At 45.5% G+C, this 19,895-nt stretch overlaps 1 protein-coding gene across 8 annotated transcripts in view; it reads left to right on the top strand.

Moving 5' to 3' along the window:
- The first annotated feature begins 2,995 nt into the window (after positions 1–2,995).
- The window catches only part of BCL11A (BAF chromatin remodeling complex subunit BCL11A), a 99,898-nt gene continuing 82,998 nt past the window's right edge, over positions 2,996–19,895 (top strand). Inside the window, exons 1-2 of one of the 8 annotated variants that reach the window (XM_017544976.2) lie at positions 2,996–3,598; positions 10,510–10,839. In XM_017544976.2, the coding sequence (XP_017400465.1) occupies positions 3,544–3,598; positions 10,510–10,839 (385 nt within the window). In that variant the 5' untranslated portion in view covers positions 2,996–3,543. Of the gene's footprint in view, positions 3,599–4,045; positions 4,304–5,847; positions 5,938–10,509; positions 10,840–19,895 lie in introns of those variants that run through there. The other 7 variants (XM_017544977.2, XM_017544973.2, XM_017544975.2 and 4 more) reach the window with 7 other exon arrangements.

Genomic DNA, 19,895 nt, shown 5'->3' with positions numbered 1-19,895 from the left:
TGGACTGGGTGAAATTTGACTGGGGGAGGGGCTGGAGCGGAGGGCAGTTCCCATTTCACCCTGGGCATATTATGATGGTGAAATTAAATATATGTTAATGGAGGAAAGGTCGCTGCTTACCTCTCCATTGGCACCCAGGGAAAGCAGCTGCAAAACTGGCCTTTTAATGTATGTTTTAAGATGTGGTTTCGGAAGGAACCCCCCTGGAATCTGAAACAAGTGTAATAATATAGCAGACCTACTTGTAACTAAGTGCTTAATTTCCTATGATTTTTTTTTTTAAAAGGAAAATCAATAAAATGTTGCCAGTTATTTATTGGAAATAACCACAGATAGCGGCCCTGATAGGGTGCCGTCGTTAGAGCGCACACAATTGTGTAATGAATTGTAATTCAGAAGACTGTTAAATGTGAACCACAGAACCTTTCAGAGGTAATAAAGTCATTACTTTTTACACTACAGCCAACCCCGAAAAGCTTTATACACACCATTATATATAAATCATACATATATATATTTCCACAACACTCACTCGCTCATTTATATATCTTCTCCATAGATGGACTTTTATGGATGGGTGGGAACAATATTCAAATCTGGAAAGCCTGGTTCTGAAAGAATCTGGCTCACCATTGTTACCTGAAGGGGCTTTTCTTTTATTTACTTATTTTTCAAAGGCCTCCCAATTGCAGTTTCTTCTTCCCTCTCTTCACCTGCCCTCCAACCGTCCCCTACTTCTTCCTCCTCCGCCACCCCCCGCGAAGACATTCTTTTGGAGACTCCAAGACTGGTTTAACAAGACAAAAAACAGACTGTGGTGGAATGGAGATGCTGACCTGCTCTGTAGAACTCAGTGAAAAGGGGAAATGGTGTCACACACAAGCTACCGAGCTTAACTGCTAGTGAATATTCCCTCTTCTTAAACAGAAGTTGAGGTCTCCTCCCACCCTTAAACTGGAGGGAAACAACAACAAACAGCAAACTACACTGACACAATCCCAGTCCAGCCCACATCTCTCTCAGTGTTGAGCATCAAAACCTCCTTTTCTTCCTCAGAGGGGTCCGAAGCTCCGCCGAGCTAGGCAAGCCAGTCATTTTCTAACACAGTAGACTTGAAACTTTACTAAAACGACCCAGGAATAAACAGCCGCTGGCCCGCAGGGCTGAGAGACGGGTGAGCGCGTGCAAGCCCGGGGCCCTCGCTTAAAACAATAAAGCTCCCCACCGGGTGGGTGAGTTTACGGAAACGACACCCCACAGACTGAAGAGGGGGATGAGAAGACGGGGGTTGTGGAACCGCTCCGAGGAGAGGGAAGGAGGGCTCCTAGCTCTGCAGACACTCACACACATCCACCTGCACCTCAGGGTCTCGCGGGCCGTGGCGACCCGTCTCCACCCTGCACCTTCCGCACCTCCCTTGGACCTCAGTCCATTCTCCTCTTCCCCCCAAGCCCCTTCCCGATTTGGAATCGGACCGCGATCAGCCCGGCGGCGGCGGCGGCTGCAGAGTGGTGCTGGCAGGCAGGGAGGCTGGGAGGCGGGAGACGCCGGGGGACTTTACAGGCACGTTTCTGAATAAACTTTCCAATCGCAGGGGGTGCTGTTGCTGTACATTTTACGTAAAACTGAAAGTATCCCACGCCAGAGTGAAGCCCGCTTTTTGACAGCGGCAGCACGCGCGTGTGTGTGCGTGTGTGCATTAAAGAGACAGGGTTTTTTTTTTTTTTTTTTTTCCAACAGGTCTTCCCTAATTTCCAGGGAACCTCTACAGAAAGGCGAGAGGGGGCTGCTGGCTCCCGGGTGTGCGCCTTGGCCCACAGCGCCTGGGGAGCGCGGCGCTGACCCGGGGCGGTCATCTCACCACCGTGGCCTCCCCGCTGCTCCTGCGAGCCGGTCGCTCTCTCTCCATTCCCCATTTTCTCTTTCCCTGGGTAACAGCACAGGAACAGTAGTGCTCTGCCCGTATGAAACATTTTCTTTCCATCCCTCTGTGCTTTTGCAGTTGCTCTGGAGTGGGAGGGGGTGTGTCCCTCCCAGGGACCGGGCTCCAGGACCTCCCGCGGCGCCAGGAACACGTTCCCAGGGACTGGGTCTCCCGGGACTGCACGCGCTTTGTCCTCTGCCGCTCAGAGAGGTGGACGCCTCAGCGCCTCTCTCGCCCAGGCCCCCGGCGCGCCCCTTGGAGGGCCAGACTCTGGCTCCTAGTTCTTTATTCCTCGGGCTCTCTTTCTGCGACCCTTAGGAGCCGGGACTCGGCGCTTTCAATTGCATTCAGACCCAGTCGCTTGTAGGGGCGCTCATTCCCGGTCCCTGGCTCGGCCTTGGGGGTGCCCTTGGGCCCTGGCCTGCGCCGCCTCCCTCTCCTCTGTCCCCTCTTTCCAGGCCGCCCGGGCTCCTAGAGACCCGGGCGCTGCCCTTCCGGACCCACAACCCTCCAAACTTGGGCTGGATTCCGCGTTGCCGTGCGCTCCCTCCCGCCTCCCCTCGCCCGCTGCGGAGCTGTAACTTGGAGGCTCAGCTCTCAACTTCGGGTGATTTTTCTTTGCTGTCCTCTCCTCTGGCAAAGTTTCCCGAGCGCAGCCGCGGGCTCGGGGCTTTCACTTCGGCCCCTGGCGTCTGCACGCGGGGAGCGAGCGCGGCGGCGGCGGGGAGGGGAAGTGGGTGTGCGTACGGAGGAGGGTGTCCGGGAGCAACTCTACCTGGCTTCCCTCCGCCCGCGCTTCCCCAGCCCAGGGCTGCAGCCTCCTCGTGTACTCTCTCTCTCTCTCTTTTTTTTTAGAATAATCTTTCATTTTAGGGTCCGCGTGTGTGGGGGGGAGCAGGGCGCACGTCTTGCTCCCCCCCACCCTTTCCTCCCACCCCTGCCACCCCTTTCTTCTCTCCCGGCCACGCCACCGCGGCGGCGCTCGCTGCGGCCACTGGTGAGCTCGCGGCCCCAGCGCCCCCTCCCCTCCGCCTGCCCCTCCCCCGGGGGCCGCGTCTGGCGTCCGCGGAGCCCCCCGCCCCGCACCTCCCCCGCCCCGCACTGGCCATTGGCTTGTCCTGGTCTCTTTTTCATGTCCAGCCCCTGATGTGTGTCCATTGGTGTGAGCTTCCCCTTCCCTCCTCCCCTTCTCTCCTGCTCGCCCTGCCCATGTTTTGTGTGTCTCTGTCCATCCAGACTCCTGACGTTCAAGTTCGCAGGGACGTCACGTCCGCACTTGAACTTGCAGCTCAGGGGGGCTTTTGCCATTTTTTTCATCTCTCTCTCCCTCTCTCTCCCTCTATCTCTCTTCTCTCTCTCTCTCCTTTTTTTTTTTTTTTTTTTTTTTTTTTTTTTTTTTAAAAAAAAAAAAAGCCATGACGGCTCTCCCACAATTCATCTTCCCTGCGCCATCTTTGTATTATTTCTAATTTATTTTGGATGTCAAAAGGCACTGATGAAGATATTTTCTCTGGAGTCTCCTTCTTTCTAACCCGGCTCTCCCGATGTGAACCGAGCCGTCGTCCGCCCGCCGCCGCCGCCGCCGCCGCCGCCGCCGCCCGCCCGCCCCGCAGCCCACCATGTCTCGCCGCAAGCAAGGCAAACCCCAGCACTTAAGCAAACGGGAATTCTCGCGTAAGTAACCCAATAATAGTAATAATAATTATTAATAATCACGAGAGCGCGCAGGACTAGAAGCAAAAGCGAGGGGGAGAGAGGGGTGTGTGCATACATTTTTAAATTTTTCACGAGAAAAATCTCCAAGAGTCTAGGTAAAAGAGATTAAAGGGAGAAAATAAACCTCATCCCATCTCGAACCATTGCCATGTATGCACTTTTGAGACAGCACGCACCTTTTAATTTTATTTAATTTTACAAAAATTTGACTCCTCCTCTTTCCTCCTTTCCGCCGCTTTATTTCTCTTTTGGAAAAGGAATGCAATGATTCCCCCTCCAGTTTTGCAAAATAATGAACAATGCTAAGGATGCGAACTACTCAATGGCAAACCTGGGGGTGGGAGCTGGTGGGGAAAGGGAGGTTGCTTCCCACTCTCTGTAAGAAAATGGGGGGAGGGAGGGAGTGAGTGCAAGTCTGAAAAACGATTCCCGGGGAGAAAAGAGGTGAGACTGGCCTTTGGACACCAGCGCGCTCACGGTCAAGTGTGCAGCAGAAGGAAAGTAGTCATCCCCACAATAGTGAGAAAGTGGAACTGTGGAAAGGGGCCCCCGGCGCTCCCGAGTCTGCCGAGTCGGGAGAGGGGCCGTGGCGGCGGGGAGAGCCGTGGGACTGGGAAGGACGGGAGACGCGGCCGGCACTGCCGCCTTTTGTTCCGGCCCGAGGTGGGTGTTTGTCCCGCTGCCTTTTGTGCCGGCTCCTCGCGCTTGCCCTCCCGCGCCGCCGCCGCCGCCGCCGCCGCCGAAGGGCAGGAGCCGGGGCCGGGGAGGAGGCGGCCGGGGGCACGCGGGAGAGGGAGGGAGGGAGCCCGGACTGCTGCCGCCTGGGTTGCCGCTGCCGGCCCCTCCCGACCCAGCCTCAGAGGCTGCAAGGAGAAGACTGGCACATAAATAAATACACACATAAAAATAAAATAAATAAAACAAGGCAAGAGAATGTACAATTTCTTGCCCCCAAACCGAGGCCAAACGCTCTACCAACACTTCTCTGTGACGGTCTTCTCTTTGACTCCCCCACTACCCCTCCCCCGGCAAAAATCTCACAATCTCTAATGTATAAAAAAATTTACAATCACCCCGTTCCCCAAAACCCCTTCAGTTGCAAACTTAGGGCGCCGGCGGCACGGAGAGGGAGAGAGGAACTCCCTCCTCTTACTATTTTTTGGAAGATTTTCAAAAAAAGTGGAAGTGGATTTTGATTGGGAAAAATCTCGTGTCTGAATGTTTACAAGCACCGCGTGTGCGGGAGCCTCCTGCCAACAAACAGACAGAGGACAGAGCGCGGCGCGGCAGCCCCAGAGCAGGCGGCGGTGGCGGCCTGGCCTCGCCCGGGCCTTGCCCGACCTCGCCGCGTCCCAGCCCAGCCCCGGATCGCCCACCCGGCGCCCGCCGCCCACCCGCCAGGCACGGCGGCAGGCCGCGCAGTGACTCCGCGCCAGCCTGGCCCACGATCCCAGTCAGTCCTCAGCACAATGCCCAGACCTCTTCTCGACCTTCCAGGCTGCGAAATCGGCTGCGTGAAACTCGGCTTTGCAAAGGATTTTTATTTTGCAAAGCAACTGTAAAAGCGCGTTCTGCGGCTCCCCTCCCCTCTGCCCTGGGTACTCTCTCAGATATCTCTTGCCCACAGCCCCGGACAGCGGGGAGGTCACCACGTGCTTTCCCTTCCCCCTCACCTCCCGCCCAATCTGGCCACCAGTCCCCCAGCGCCCGAGCACGGCCAGGCCAGGTGGTGGGGGTGCCGGGGGAGGGCAGGGGAGAAGTGTGTTTGAGTATGCATTTTGAGGGTGCTGGATCCTGGGACCCCGAGCACTTCACCCTTTGGGTCTTGCCCTCTTCCCAGGGCCTGGCTGGGTCTTTGGTTCTTGGGAGTTTATGTAAGAGGTGGTGGTGCTGGCTGTCTCCCGCTGGCTGACTGCTCCTGGAAAGGCGGGCGGTGGGCACTTAGGAAAGTTTGGCAGCAATGGAAAGAAAGGCGTGAGAGGGCCCACATCCTCCCCGCTACCCAATTTATGATTCTTAAATTTTGGATGCAGTTTTAAAGGACCAGCTATACTTGGTTTTGTGTTTTTTAAAGGGGTGGTGGTGGTGGGTGCGCCCAGGGAATTGAATTTTTCACTGGGCCCTGGAACTTGTCACACACTTCGGAAGCTCCCCCGCCCCGGCACGTTGCGGGGCCCTCCCTCTTCCCACCCCCGCGCATCCCTCCCTCGCCTCTCTCCCCCGCCCCCCACTCCCCCGGCCGCGCCGGATGCTGATCAGACTCGGCGTGCGGCGGTGTGAAGTTACAGCCCGGCCAGGTATCGGCGGGAAGGAAGGGCAGTGTTCGCAGGACTCGGGAAAGCCAGGCCTTTCTTCGGAAGGATGCAGTGGGGGCTCAAAGGACGGACTGGGGCGCGCAGTCTAGGCTGCTGCCTCGTACCCCTCTCCCTCTTGGGTCCATCTTGGGACACTCAAGGCTGGGAGGGTTAGTCCCCCCTCCTCCTGTCCTGGTGCCGGCAATGGGTTAAAGGGCCAGTTTAGAAGGGGGTGAGGGGGCCACTTAGTTCTCTCCTCATTTTCTGGGCGCTCAGAGGGGGCAAGAGCCATCCCCGTCCTCAGGACCACCCCCCCCCCTCTTCTGCTATGTCGGCTGAATGAGCCATTCTGTCGCTAGGAGGCAGAACAAGATCAAGAAAGCTCAGCGAACTTGAACCTGTACCAGAGCCTCCCCCACCTCCTGCCAGGCGATTCTCGTCCGGGGAGGAACGAGCTTGAGGGTGGGGGTGGGGGGAAGGAACGGTTAGGCAGAATTCCCTTTCTCTCCCCCATCACCCCGTATGTCTTTGTTCTTCATTTTGACTTTTAAAATGCTTCTGGCCGGGGCGGCGGAGAAGCGACCGGGCGCGCGGCCGACACCCCCGTGCGCGAGCTGAGACCAGCGCGCGCCGGGCTGGGAGCCGGGTGCAGTTTTCGCTTTCTTTCGGGGCGGGCATTTTTGGTAGGGAGGAACGGGGAGTTCGCGCTCTAGGGCTTCGGGGCATGGCCGAAGTGGGGGATTTGGCAAGTCTGCACTTGGTCTCTGGGCTCACTTCTTCCACCCCCTCACCCCCACGCAAAGCACAGACCTCGGTGGCCTCGGCTGGCTTGCTCGGCGGCTCTGCAGCCCGACACCCCCCCTCCCCGCCTCCAGTGGCTCTCGCCTCGGAGCTCGGAATCACAACAATAGTAATAGTTATCATCATAATGATGCGGGCAAACAGCGTCATTAATATTGAATAACTGCAGCCGCCGCCGGGCGCACACCCAGTGCCCAGAATTGCGGGAGAAACGCATTTGCAGAGATACCCCAAAGTAAAAAGTGTAAGCTTGTGGACACCGAATAAATTTCAGGACCCGCGCTTGGGGTGTGCGTGGAGATACTGAGACTGCACCAGGTTAACCAGCCTGGTTTTCCAAACCTCACGTCCTTTTTCACCAACTGGCGGGCCCAGGGAACCGTCACCCCGCGGCGGAGCTGGACGGGCACGGAGGCAGCAGTCAGGGCCCCTGGCTGCCCTCCGCCTCTGGCCCCCGGGCCCCAAGGCCCCGCGGCCGCTGCTGCACGTGTTCGCAGCAAGCGCGGCGGGAGACTGCAGCCTGCACGCTGCTCGCTTTGTGCCTGAGTCCCGGCGCCCAACTTCACTTTCTGCACGGTCCACCCCTGCCAGGCCCCCTGCCCCAGGCTCGTAGCCCCCGGCTTTGCTTTTGTTTCTTTGCTTTTTCTCTCTGAATTTCAGCCTCCGTTTGCTTTTTTACCCGGCTAAAACAATCAAGGGGAAGGACTTGGAAAGCAAACTTGAAGACACATCTCCCTTTTCCCCTCCCCCTCCGCTCCCCAGCAGCTCTCGTTTCCCTCGCTCCTTACCGACTTTTCTTATAAGGATTATTTTTTTCCTTAAATTTATTCTTTCGCAACTACACAGAGAGGAAAGAGATCTCAGTCTGCCACTGAGACATTTAGACATTCCAGGCTGTCTTGCTGTTTGAACGTAGAAGCATTTTATTTTCTATTTCTTCCTCCCCTCGTAGAGAGAATTCGCGGCTAATTATTATGATTATTTGCCCACTCCCTTCCACTTCAATCGAGGACTCCCTGCTTTGTAGCCGGAGTTTAGGCCGGAGCTTAGAAACGTTGGTATTGTTGGGGCGAAGGAGGATGGAGTTGAATTGAGGGAGGGGGTAAATGGCTGAGGTTAGGAAGGTTTTTAGGGAAAGGGAATTTGCATTAAAATGCGGAGAAATTATCAGATGCCCAGAAAGGAAATGTTGATTGCCACTGAGAAAAGATGTCAATGCAAATCAGTAGATTACACCATGAGAATTGTATTTTCATATTTTCTTTGTGTCCCATTTTGTCTGATTTTTAAGAATATAGCAGCAATAATAAAAACACATTTTGATATTTCTCTGAACATGACTAGCCAAATGTTTTGCAAGGAGACCGATGTTAAATGTATTTCATACATTAGGATATAATTCTTGTTAATTAGCAATAATTTACGTTAAGAGCATAGAAAATGTTGAGGTTACAGGTTTTATATCTGTACATTTGATCATCTTGTTATTTTCAAGAACTTTGCCTCCTATAAAATTAATTAGGTGAAATGTGGAGGTGTAATCAGCAACCTCTGAATTACCACTTCATTTCCCGGTTTTGATTGTAAATCAGTTCAGTCACTACATTTAGAAGACTTTAACCAAGTCTGTTTTGAACCACATTACCTTTAACTATTTGATACTTAGGAGAATATTTCCTTTTGCACCTAAATAATATTCCCACTTTTAGAAATGTGACAGGCCTTGGGAATTTAAAAAAATGAATCTTAACGGTGGAATTAAAAAAAATTTTTTTTGCAAAGGTTCCATGTGCTACTAACTTTGATAAAATAAAATATTTTCTTGAGTCTCCCTTCAGTCTGTAAACCTCAGAACTTATAGCTAATGCTAAACAAAAAAGCCACATTTATAGATGTGTACTTAAAATCCTTAATTCAGACAACAGGAATATTTGGAGAATGAGTTCCCTATTCCTCACTTGGCCAAAATGAAAGCAAATGTAAGAGAAAAATGACATAAAGGCACAATGCAGAAGCATTTCCGTTTGTCTTCTTTTATTTGAAAAGTATGCATATGTTTTCTGTATTTATCTTTTGGCCAGTATGTTGGGCAAAGAAACATAAGTGCTTACTTTACTGTCTTTATTAGTAGGAATATAACCTTCATATTCCTATGGTGACCTTATGTTAAATTAGGAGGAGTACCAGAGGCTAGAAATTATGAGATGTCCTACTTGAGCACAGGTGCAGCTAGGCAGGGCTCTCTCAATATTATTTCACCTAGCACATCTGGGAGTTACTCCAGATCTTCCCCCTCAATATTCAGCCTGGGTAGGGTTGAAATAAATTTAACCTGAGTTCACTGGATTTTTGCACTTTATCAAAATCTGTTCCAATATTCTACACTCAAATTAAAATCTATTTTTTGATTCTCTGTGGCTTTAAGTTCATTAAATGTGAAATTGGCAGCTTGCTAAAGAAGGTCAGACTGATTAACTGTTTAAGACTTGTACATTTTCTGCTTCCGTTTTATTAACTGGCAGCATCCTGGATGTGTTTTGTATTTTGTGATTTTTTGTTTTTTTTTTGATAGAGCAAGCATAAGGTTTCACAAGCAGAGACTTACCAACTCTCTTTTCCCCTTCGGAAGGTTAAAAAATGATAGAAGCTGGTAAAGTAGATGCTGGAGTATTTTGGTTCAAAGTTAAAAAAAAGCAAACAGGAAAGAAAGACATGTCTACCTTGTTATACCATCCGCTGGTGATTATGTGTGCAGAAATAGTCTCATAATGAAGCATTTTGGAGCTCATTCAGAAAATTAGTCAACTTTGAAAACATTAGGTGAAGTATTTCAAGTCTAAAGAAAGGACTTCTCAGCCTTGCTCTAAAATGTGATGTTTGCTTGACCATTCTGATTTTCAGTCGTGGATGGCACCAAATGCAAACATGTTTAGAATATTTTAGGCATTCCTTTTCTCAGAATAAAAAAAAATGACTAATTGGCTTATTTTCTTAAGTACTCAAAAGTATCCCATTTAGCTAATGTGTCTGAGAAGTATTGCCAGTGAATTTGGTATTTCTTTGATTTTGTGGCACTGCTGAGAGTGAGAGCAGAAAGGTTTTTGGCAGTGTGAATTATGCTGCGACATGATTATTATTTAGATCTTTTTCCTAGGTACATGCAGTCATTTTTGTATTACGGCAGTGTAAATGTGGCACATTTTTCGTGTGACATAGTAGCTTTCTAATTTATGAAGCATGTCTGTATACTTAGGAGTATATACATTCACACACAAAGGGTGTGTGTGTTTATTCACCTCTTCTTTCATTCTTTGGCACAATGGACAACTTAGTGTACAGGAAAAAAGAAAAAAATTTGGTTTCTATCCATGTTTTTTTTTTTTAACCAGTTTTTCTTGTAGTTATTATTTAAGCTTTCTTTATGTTCCCTGTGTTAACTATTTAAGTAGCATTCTTTCTAAACTTACAAACCAGACACATTTGTTGCTGTGTGTGTGTGCATGTGTAAATGTGTGTGTGTGTTCTCTGGAGTTATGAAGTAAGACTGTTTTCTTTACATACATGACGATTTGCCTCATTGATAAATCTGCTCTCTTGTTGATAACCTTCACATCCTTTTCCATTTTGTATGCTCACATTTTCTGGGTATTACATAGAGAAACCTAGAAACACTTTACATGATGTGGTGGGATGGCATGGGGCTGAGATGTGCTTTCCCCCTTTTCTCTCCTCTCTGGCTGTCTAATAATTGTGCTTTTGTTTCTCCAACCACAGCCGAACCTCTTGAAGCCATTCTTACAGATGATGAACCAGACCACGGCCCGTTGGGAGCTCCAGAAGGGGATCATGACCTCCTCACCTGTGGGCAGTGCCAGATGAACTTCCCATTGGGGGACATTCTTATTTTTATCGAGCACAAACGGAAACAATGCAATGGCAGCCTCTGCTTAGAAAAAGCTGTGGATAAGCCACCTTCCCCTTCACCAATCGAGATGAAAAAAGCAACCAATCCCGTGGAGGTTGGCATCCAGGTCACGCCAGAGGATGACGATTGTTTATCAACGTCATCTAGAGGAATTTGCCCCAAACAGGAACACATAGCAGGTAAATGAGAAGCAAGGAGAAAACCTGTTTGCATGTTTTCTTTTCATTTTCAGAGATGCTGTAGCCAAGCAGTAAGGAGTGGTGAAGTGCTTTCTCTGTTTCTCCATGTGACTGTCCATGACAGCCCTGTAATGTTAAAACAATCATTTCTATTGCTTAAGTCCAGAACATGGAAAAATAAATATTTTCCACCTCACCAAATCAGATGTAGGCAGAATAGGTACACACCCGACACTCTCTCTCTGGGTCCGTTGATTTTGGATTTCTTTTCTTCCCTGTCCCCACCTTCTCATTTTGAAGTATTGGTCTTTACTACATCTAGTCCAGCTTCCATTGTCCATTTCCAGCCTTGGTGACGTGTCACAGGCAAATTGGCCATATAGGCATTTACAGTTCAGCCAATGACTTGTTTGACTCAGAACATCTGGTTAGGCCTCCTTAGGGGTTCAGCTCGTTCTCAAGGCATCCCTGAAGTAGGGTGGGCTGGCAGGGTAGTTGGAGGAGGTGGAAAGAGTTAACTGAGCTTCAGGGCTAGCCTTGGATCCATATTGGCTGTCAGCCCGGATGGGGCTGTAATTAAACACAGCCCTGTGGTGGGATGACACCATGACCTTGACTTTAAGATGCCATTTTCGACTGGCCAGGCCAGAGTAGAGAGGGCAGTTGCTGAAGCGCACAGACATGCTTACTCGAAAAGTTTAAGGGCATGTTGGAAATTTCAAAAGGTTGGTTTGACAGGAACGGCTGCTCCCTGCAGCCTGCCTCCTCAGCTAAATGATAAATGCTTCTCTGTGCTCTCTCTTGTCTCTGATGTGGTTTTGACAGATGTATCTTGATTTTGTTTGTGGTTTACACAGCCACATGTCACCCTTACAAATGTCCAGTCCAGACTCCACTGTTTCTGCTATAACACAATGTAAAAATTTTCTTGGAAAAACACACACACGTATTCAACAGCCCTCCCTCCTTCGGTTAATTTTAGCAGGGAGGTAGCTAGGTGTGTGGCTTTCTCGGCAGCTCAAGGGAAAAGGCATTAAAGGCTAGCAGTGAGACTTAAATTCCCTACTCTAAGTAATAAACAGAACGCTTTATAGTGACCCTCAAAACATTTTTTGATTGAATACGTTAGACAAAGTCAATGCAGATTCTGTGATGACTGATGTGCCATGCCTGTTAGTAGATCACTTTCTTCCATCAACCCCCCACCCATCTCCCGAAAGGCAAGAGGTTTCTTCAGTTTTAGGAAAGGTAGTGTATATCATCAATTGATTCACTGGAACTTATCTCTCGGACCTAGTTTGACCACAAAGTTGAACCATAATAGGTCAGTGGTCCAGAGGGGATTAAATGTCATATTATTTCTCCTCTCCCCATCTAGAATTTGATCATTGAAACGAAATGTGGCATTTTCTTTCTTTTTAAAATGCTTTCTGTAATAGCACTCAGATACTTTCCCTTTAGTGAAATGAGAAATCTGCTGCCAGGGAAGCTGCATTTGCAGAGTGTATTTCTTGAATCCACCACATTTACCTTATGTGACATGTAGGTTAAGATTTTATCTCCCCTTCCCCCCAGTAGGCTATAGGAATGACCAATTCCATGTGTTGTCTTGTGACTGGAAGGAAAATGAACAGAAGTGTAAGGCATGATTAATGAAGCAAGAGCAGGCGGAAGGGGATTTGTCGTCTTCGGAGATCCAAAGCCTTGCTAAATCACCAAATATGGAGTAACACTTGCGTGATGTAACATCGTATTTACATATCGAGCTGCTCGTTTAAAAGACAAAACACAGTGTCTGTCAAGCAAGAATTAAAACCACACTTCTTACTGAGGTCCCAAATAGGTTATTCAGTCTCAGATTAACCAGCTCAAAAACTCTGTGCCTTTGTATTTAGAGGAAGAATCTAAAAGCTGGGGAGAAGGCCTTACGTATAGTTAAGGCTTTTACTGCTATAGTTGTGAATCTATGTAGGGAAATAAAAGATATTTGCTTGAACTCCCTGGTTGTCTGAAGGTTCTGTTATTATTTTTTAAAAGAATGAGTACAATAGCAGAGCCTGGAGAAGCCAAAACCAAAAGCATATTTAAAATATGTTTTATAGAGCTAATAACCAATCATTTAACTGGGATGGAAAGCTCTCTAAGATATCTAAGATTATTCAATGGGTGCACAACAAGTGTTGCGACCTAGGTGAGGTAAACCTTTCATGCATGAATAATTACGAAGTCTTGATTTCTTTCACTGTGTTTAATCACCTGTTCCCACCCTGGAATTGGCTGAACATAAATAGTGTGGTCACATCTCAAAGTGAGATGTCAGCAACTAGAATCACGACTTCTCATAATTCACAGTAATGAATTAAGAGTTTCCTATGGTGAAATTAACATTCTACCATTGCACATAAATTCCGATGCTCTGGCCCTCAGGTGCCCCTGAAGTGAAGTTCTGGAAGACGGCTGTGTGTGTACCCCCAGCCCATTTCTCTAAAGCACGTCTCCACAATTCCAAGTCTGCTTTTCTTTTTATGATGAGGAAGGAAACAATAACAGTAATCATTCAGTAGATATTTGAATTGTGTCACAAAAAGAAAGGAGAAGCAATGCTTTGTATTAAGGAAAGAGATATATTGATGAATCTCTAGAAGAATATGTTTGGCAACCACATAAAAGGTAGTCATTTAAGCATGCTGGGTAGGAAAGGCTTTATTAAAGTGATGTAAGTTGGATTTGAGTTCACTGTGAGCCTGTACCATTTTATAGACAGGAAGCAAGAATAAAACAGTGACAGATCTTCTTCCTAAGATAAATAAAGCTTAGAATTCAGGCTTTCAGATAGGAGAATAAGGCAGAGTTCTTTAAATCTTGAGTAAAATGGTATGCATTTTAACTGTACTCAGGCCTCTCTAAGCTGAGTGGTTTTTTTGTTTTGTTTTGTTTTGAGACGGAATTTTGCTCTTGTTGCCCAGGCTGGAGTGCAGTGGTGCAATCTTGGCTCATGCAACCTCTGCCTTCCGTGTTAAAGCGATTCTCCTGCCTCAGCCTCCCAAGTAGCTGGGATTACAGGCATGCACCACCATACCCAGCTAGTTTTTTGTATTTTTAGTAGAGACAGGGTTTCACCATGTTGGCCAGGCTGGTCTCGAACTCCTGACCCCAGGTGATCCACCTGCCTCGGCCTCCCAAAGTGCTGGGATTACAGGGGTGAGCCACAGTGCCTGGCCCAAGCCGAGTATTTTTTAGAGAGGATTCTTTTTACCTGGTGAACAGACGGGCACGTGCTCCCCTGCCTCATCCACATACACATATGAGCTGTACACATAGATGTTGATCAGGTTGCTTTTTTCATTTTATTTAAATATTAAAAATATTGTGTGATTGTGATCCATTGAGATCATTGAAATAGTATTAATTTAGCTGGGAATTAACAGCTTATGTTGTATGGGCCCAGTTCATCAATATGTGTGTCAAATATCCACCCTCAGATATCAGCAGCCTTTGACTTGCAGTCAGAGCTTTCAGTAGGGGTTTTGTTTTGTTTTGTTTTAGTCTGATATTTTATGATGGGGGAAATATTCATCGAAGATTACTGAATGTGAAAGTACTGTTCCATTATAGAAAAGACCCAAACATTATCCCATCATGTCAGATTTGAGGTTTTGGCTTATTGCACATAGGAATCTTTAAATTAGGTTTGGGCTGTCATAAAGTTAGCTTTTTGAGAGAATAGAGAAAAAAATATGACAAGTCCTATAAAATGTAGTAAAGTCTGCTGCTGTTGATATATAACATTTTTCTCTTTAGAATCATGAAAATAGACATTTATATCAGGGTATTTAAAATTATTTGCCTAGACAGTGTAGCTGATATTTAGATAATGATATATCAGACAGATACTCTAAAGAAGGGGGATTTACCAGTTCCAAATGGAAATATATTAGTATGCTACTTAAAAGTAAATCAAATATAATATGCTTTTCAGAATTTAGAAAATCAACTCACCTTTTTTTTGTATCCATTCTGATTCTCTCCTAGCTCAGACTGAAGTGGAGGATGTACTTGTGTACCTTATGGTGTAATTATAAATGAGACTATAAATTATAGTATGCTATTATGACTACTTATTTTTCTTTTCTCTTTATTTATGCAATTCTGAATAAAAATGACTGACCTCTGAAGTGAATTTTCAGCATGGCAGTTAAAACAAAACAAAAAAAGAACCACCACTACCAAAAAACAATATACTGGTGAACATTTTATTTATCTTCAGAATCCAGCGAGTAGAGAATATTGTTTCCTAATAAAGACCTAGGATTTTCATAGGGAGCCTATGTGTGCGAGGCCACTCTCCAAAGATCCATGTTCATGAAACTGGGAGTCCTATATACAAGCTGTATTTGTAAATAAGACAGAGAAAGGTTGTGAACTGGCAGCTTGGATGTTTTGTCAAAGTACAATGTCAGAGAAACTCTTTCTAAGACAAATTGTAAATAGAACTGTCACAGTGATTGCATGATTGAGCCGCAGAAGTGTCCTACAATTGTTGGCATTGTCAGGACTTTTGAAAGCTTAATTAAACACAGTGGCCCGCATGGCTGCTAAATTTACTAAGGAAAGCCAAAAGGAAAAAACAAAAATCTAAAATGTACAAGATCCCAAAGATCCCAAACTTCTTTAGACGTTGCCCTTGTGGTGACACAGAAAAGATGCATTGTGCATTTTCCTAGTCATCTTTTATAAATAATAGTTTTGAGAATAGGTCCACGTGATATGAAGATCATCCTGTGTATGATGTGGAGATTGTGTTAGTTTTTCTGTCTCCTGCTGTTACAGACAGTTAATGTAAAAATGGCCTTTTATTGCAAACACAAATATGTATTCACTTCAAGAACAGGAGCAGAGGGGGACAAAGTTTCCCTCCCATTCTCTATGTTTATTCTGTAAAAGCTTAAAAAAAAAATGCCAGTGCTGTAATTTCTTAAATCACCCCATTCCTTGTTGTGTTGCAAGTTGTGCCTTTAACTATCAAGGATCTGAAATATGTTATGCACACCTTTCTCTTAGTGAATGTGGCATTTAATTGTGGAGTTGCATATGGGCTGGAAAATGCAACTGGGTGTAGAAACGTGCAGACAGGGTCAGGACAGGCAACCTTCAGCTCAGGAAAGAGGCGAGTTGGATGCATATTAATGGCACCTTTTAGAGTCCTGGAAAATCATTAATTTCACACTGCAGCCTCCATGTAGTTTGGCTAATGTGGGAGTTCTAAACTGGGGCACCTAACAAACATGCAAATGCTAGGGAAACGTTTTTTAGATTTTTGTGATTTCTCAATGAAAGTGTTTAATAAAGGAGAATAGGTGAATGGTAGCTTTGCATGCTGGTCAGTAAGAAAGGAAGAAAGTTTGGCTTTCCTTTGGGGGGAAATATTAAATTTAACTGAAGTAGAAAGCACAGCTAGGGAGATGCACTGAGATTGCGTCACTGGATGTTAATTTAATCTACTTTGGTTCGTCCGTTCACACCCTTTATTGCACAAAGAAATCATTTGACAAAATTTACCCCAAGCCCAAAGTCTGTTTTTACATACAGTAGTACCAGCTTTGTGCAATATAAAGCACTTAGCATCAAGCTGGACCCAGCCTGGCACCTTGCCACTTTTTTAGCATGAGATTTAATCACCAAAGATCTTTAGTACCTTTCTGCTTGTTCAGATTTCATTTGGGTCATGGCTATGTCAGCAGTGTTGTTATTTCAAGGATTAAAAAAAAGGTTCTAACTTAGAGCCCACTTTTGACATTATTTCAAATCAAGCAGGTTTTGATATTATGTGTCAATTTGGATGCCATTAATAAAGTTCATAAAATATGTTCAGACTATATAATTGAATGGATAATGACTACTATTTTTATTTGTAATATAAATAGGAAATTGACCATTGTCTCCCTTCCTCTTTGGTATTTTTCTCCTACCCAGGTAAACGAGCATCCTTAAACAGCTTCTCCCCTTTACGACCAGGGTATAGAGCACTGGCCAATATCAGTAAATTTAACTTTGTAATTTGCCACGTAGTTTTTACAACATGACCTAATTAATTTGAGCACGAACCATATTATTGCTACTGGAGTCATTTTCTGTCACAAACTTAATTTCCAGGAAATGTAACCTGACAAATAAGAATTCTTTAGCTCTCTACATGTGCTCCTAGAGACCAAAGGCAGATTTAAAATAATAATAATTTAAAAAGTGCCAGCATTATTAAAGCCAGTATGCTTGATGCCAAACTCAATTTGAAGCCAGTAAACATCAGGCTGTATTTCTAATCAGTTTTAGAATGTAACGTATTCCATATTGGGTTCACTGGAATTTGTCTCCCTGCTTTTTACTGGCCAGCTGCACTCCCTATGCATTTTTAAAACATTTCAGCAAAGGCTTTTGCTGTTCTTAGCAGGGTTAGTAACTTGGGGTCTATTTCTGAGCTCATTCGTCATTCTGCAATGGCATTGAGTTAGGTTGGCAAGGGAAGGATTTGAGGCATGGGGGGTGGTGAGGTCACTTCTGATCCCAGCAGGGAATAGGTGAGCTTCATTTGCCTTTACAATAGGCACACAGTTACTGCACCTTGGAGGAGCTCTCAGGTGCCGCTCAGATGGGCGCATGTAAATGCCCTGTCAGATGCGGAGCTGGAATATTAATGCTTCTTCCACCACCGCACCATAATAAAGCTGTACACAGCAAGCTTAATATGCAGCTAGTCTGGGGAATTGTATAAACTTAGATAGCCCAGTGTGAAAGACGGCAATGGGAAAATGCTGGATATGCCACAGTTTCCATTCTTGTTCTCCTTTGATCTGTAGCAAAATGAAAACATCATCCTTTTCTTCTCTTGAAGTTGTCTCCCCAACTCTGCCACCTCCCAATTCACCAACAGAATTTTTTTGCATGTGCTGGTATGGAGAAATGCAACATAATTTGTTTCATATGGTTAATTACAGGCGTTTGAATATTTAAAATTTTAAATAGCCACAGTTCCAGCTTTTCCTGTTAAAAGTATGTGATTTGAACAAAGGGAGTACAGTGTAAATATTTGTGGTGATTTGCAACACCCCTCTTTCCCCATTAAACACACACACACACACACGCACACACACACACACACCACACTCAGTTTAAATCTAGTGCTGATTTAGAGGACTTCTGTACCTTCATTTGTACTTTTTTTTTAAAAAACAACTTTCAACAGGAATTCCATTAAAATATTTCACCATTATATTTTTGAGTCCATATTGCTTGAGGTTTTAAAGAATATTTTTATAATGTGTTCGTTTAACAGAATCAACAGCTGTCAGAAGCAGTTGTGGTAGATCCACAAAACGTATGAAGAAAAATACATGTTTCCTGAAACAAAACACTTGAAAAAATAAGCTGCCAAGAACTGGCGCATTAGAAGTTTGCAGGCAGGGAACTGGAGTGTCATCTCTTAGTTCACCCCGGAGACTGATGTGAGTGGATCTGATGCAATGCTGCTGGAAGATTTACCTGCACAGGTTGCTTCTCTAAGGCAACGCACAATGTACGATTGACGTGTGCACCAGAGCTAGGCTGGGCCTCAGTTTGCTCCCTCTTCTGCCCTATTTTTTTCTCTTTTTGATCTCTTTAGATAGATAAAATACCAAGTTCTCAGAGTGCTAAACAACAAATTATATCCACCTAACGGTGAGATGATCAGGTTTAAAATTCCTGTAAAAGAGGTGAGAAGGTGGCTTGCACACCCTTTTCCAGATAGGGCTGGCAGCTTGTTATTCAGAACTGAATCGGTCTCTGCCAGGGAATTCCCAGTGGGAACCTGGAGCAGGTATGTTGATGAAGCGGATACCTGGGGACCTTTGGTCACTCACAATGAGTTTTTGTTTGTATTCTCACTCTTGTTAGCGTTGCCGATGAACAATTACACCTACAATTTGATTTTAGTTTTAGATAGAGGCAAATCCACTGATTAAAAACTCCCATTAAAATAAAGAATGGAATTATTGTGAAACCTGCAAGGGTGCCTTCAAAAGGGACACTAGTGCTGTTGTGTACCTACCTCCCCTTTCTATTTTCTTTTTGAACTTTCTAAAAAACAGAAGGAATCTTTTTGCTAAGCATCAGGGCATTTAAATTTATATTCATCAGTTGTTCATTTTCTTAATATGAAATGATGCATAAAAAAGCTGTAAGAAAAATCACATCTGTTAATTTTTAGGGAAATAAGGTATAGCTTGGATTCTTATGTTGGAGCACAAAGCACTGTAAGCCAAGTCTGATCCTGTACGTTTTAAATATAGAGATTTTATATTTGGTCACCCCCAGCCCACTCCCCAAACAAAAACAAACCTTAAAAAACTAAGACAACCAAACCTGAAGTATTGTCCTTCACCAACTCAAGGTATACCATGATTTTATGATTTGTAAACACGTAGGGGAGCCCCTCAGTGAACCGTTTACTCCCCATTTTAACCCCCTGCCCTGGACCCATTCAGTTGCCAGTTAAAACAATGCCTTAACCAACGTTAAACCTTAAATCTTGTGAGTTTCTCTCTCCTACTCCATCGCACCCTAAGATTTATTAAAAAAATTATTCCTTTACATTTAAAAGTGAACATTGGCTACTGAAGAATGATTTAAAGGCTGAAAAAAATTTTAATAATAAATCGTAACCTTCTCGTGTTATGTTTTTGTTATGTTAAGGGGAAAAAATCAATAAGGAAAAATTTAATTCTGATAAAGATACTCTTGGATCTTTGAAAACAACTGCTGTCCTTTTAACTAAAACATTTGAGCAGCTTCAAAGACTATGTATTTCTTCTGATCTTGGAGCTGTGTGACTGGTAGCGAGAAAGAAAAAAAATTCTTATTCTACATACAAGTGGATTGCTTAACAAGTCAGCACAGACACGTACTTGTTTGTACAATAGAGATAAAAATTCCTGTATAAAAATAATTCAGCTGCTGACAGCAGGCATTGTTGTTGGACCTGTCTTTTGTGCTTGTCCCAGCTCTGGGCCCCCCCGCCCCCT

This window comes from Cebus imitator, unplaced genomic scaffold (genome assembly GCF_001604975.1).
Source record: "Cebus imitator isolate Cc_AM_T3 unplaced genomic scaffold, Cebus_imitator-1.0 Scaffold175, whole genome shotgun sequence".
NCBI classification, from domain to species: domain Eukaryota; kingdom Metazoa; phylum Chordata; class Mammalia; order Primates; family Cebidae; genus Cebus; species Cebus imitator.
The sequence above is the reverse complement of the archived record's forward strand: the minus strand, read 5'-3'. Positions and strand labels throughout refer to the sequence as shown.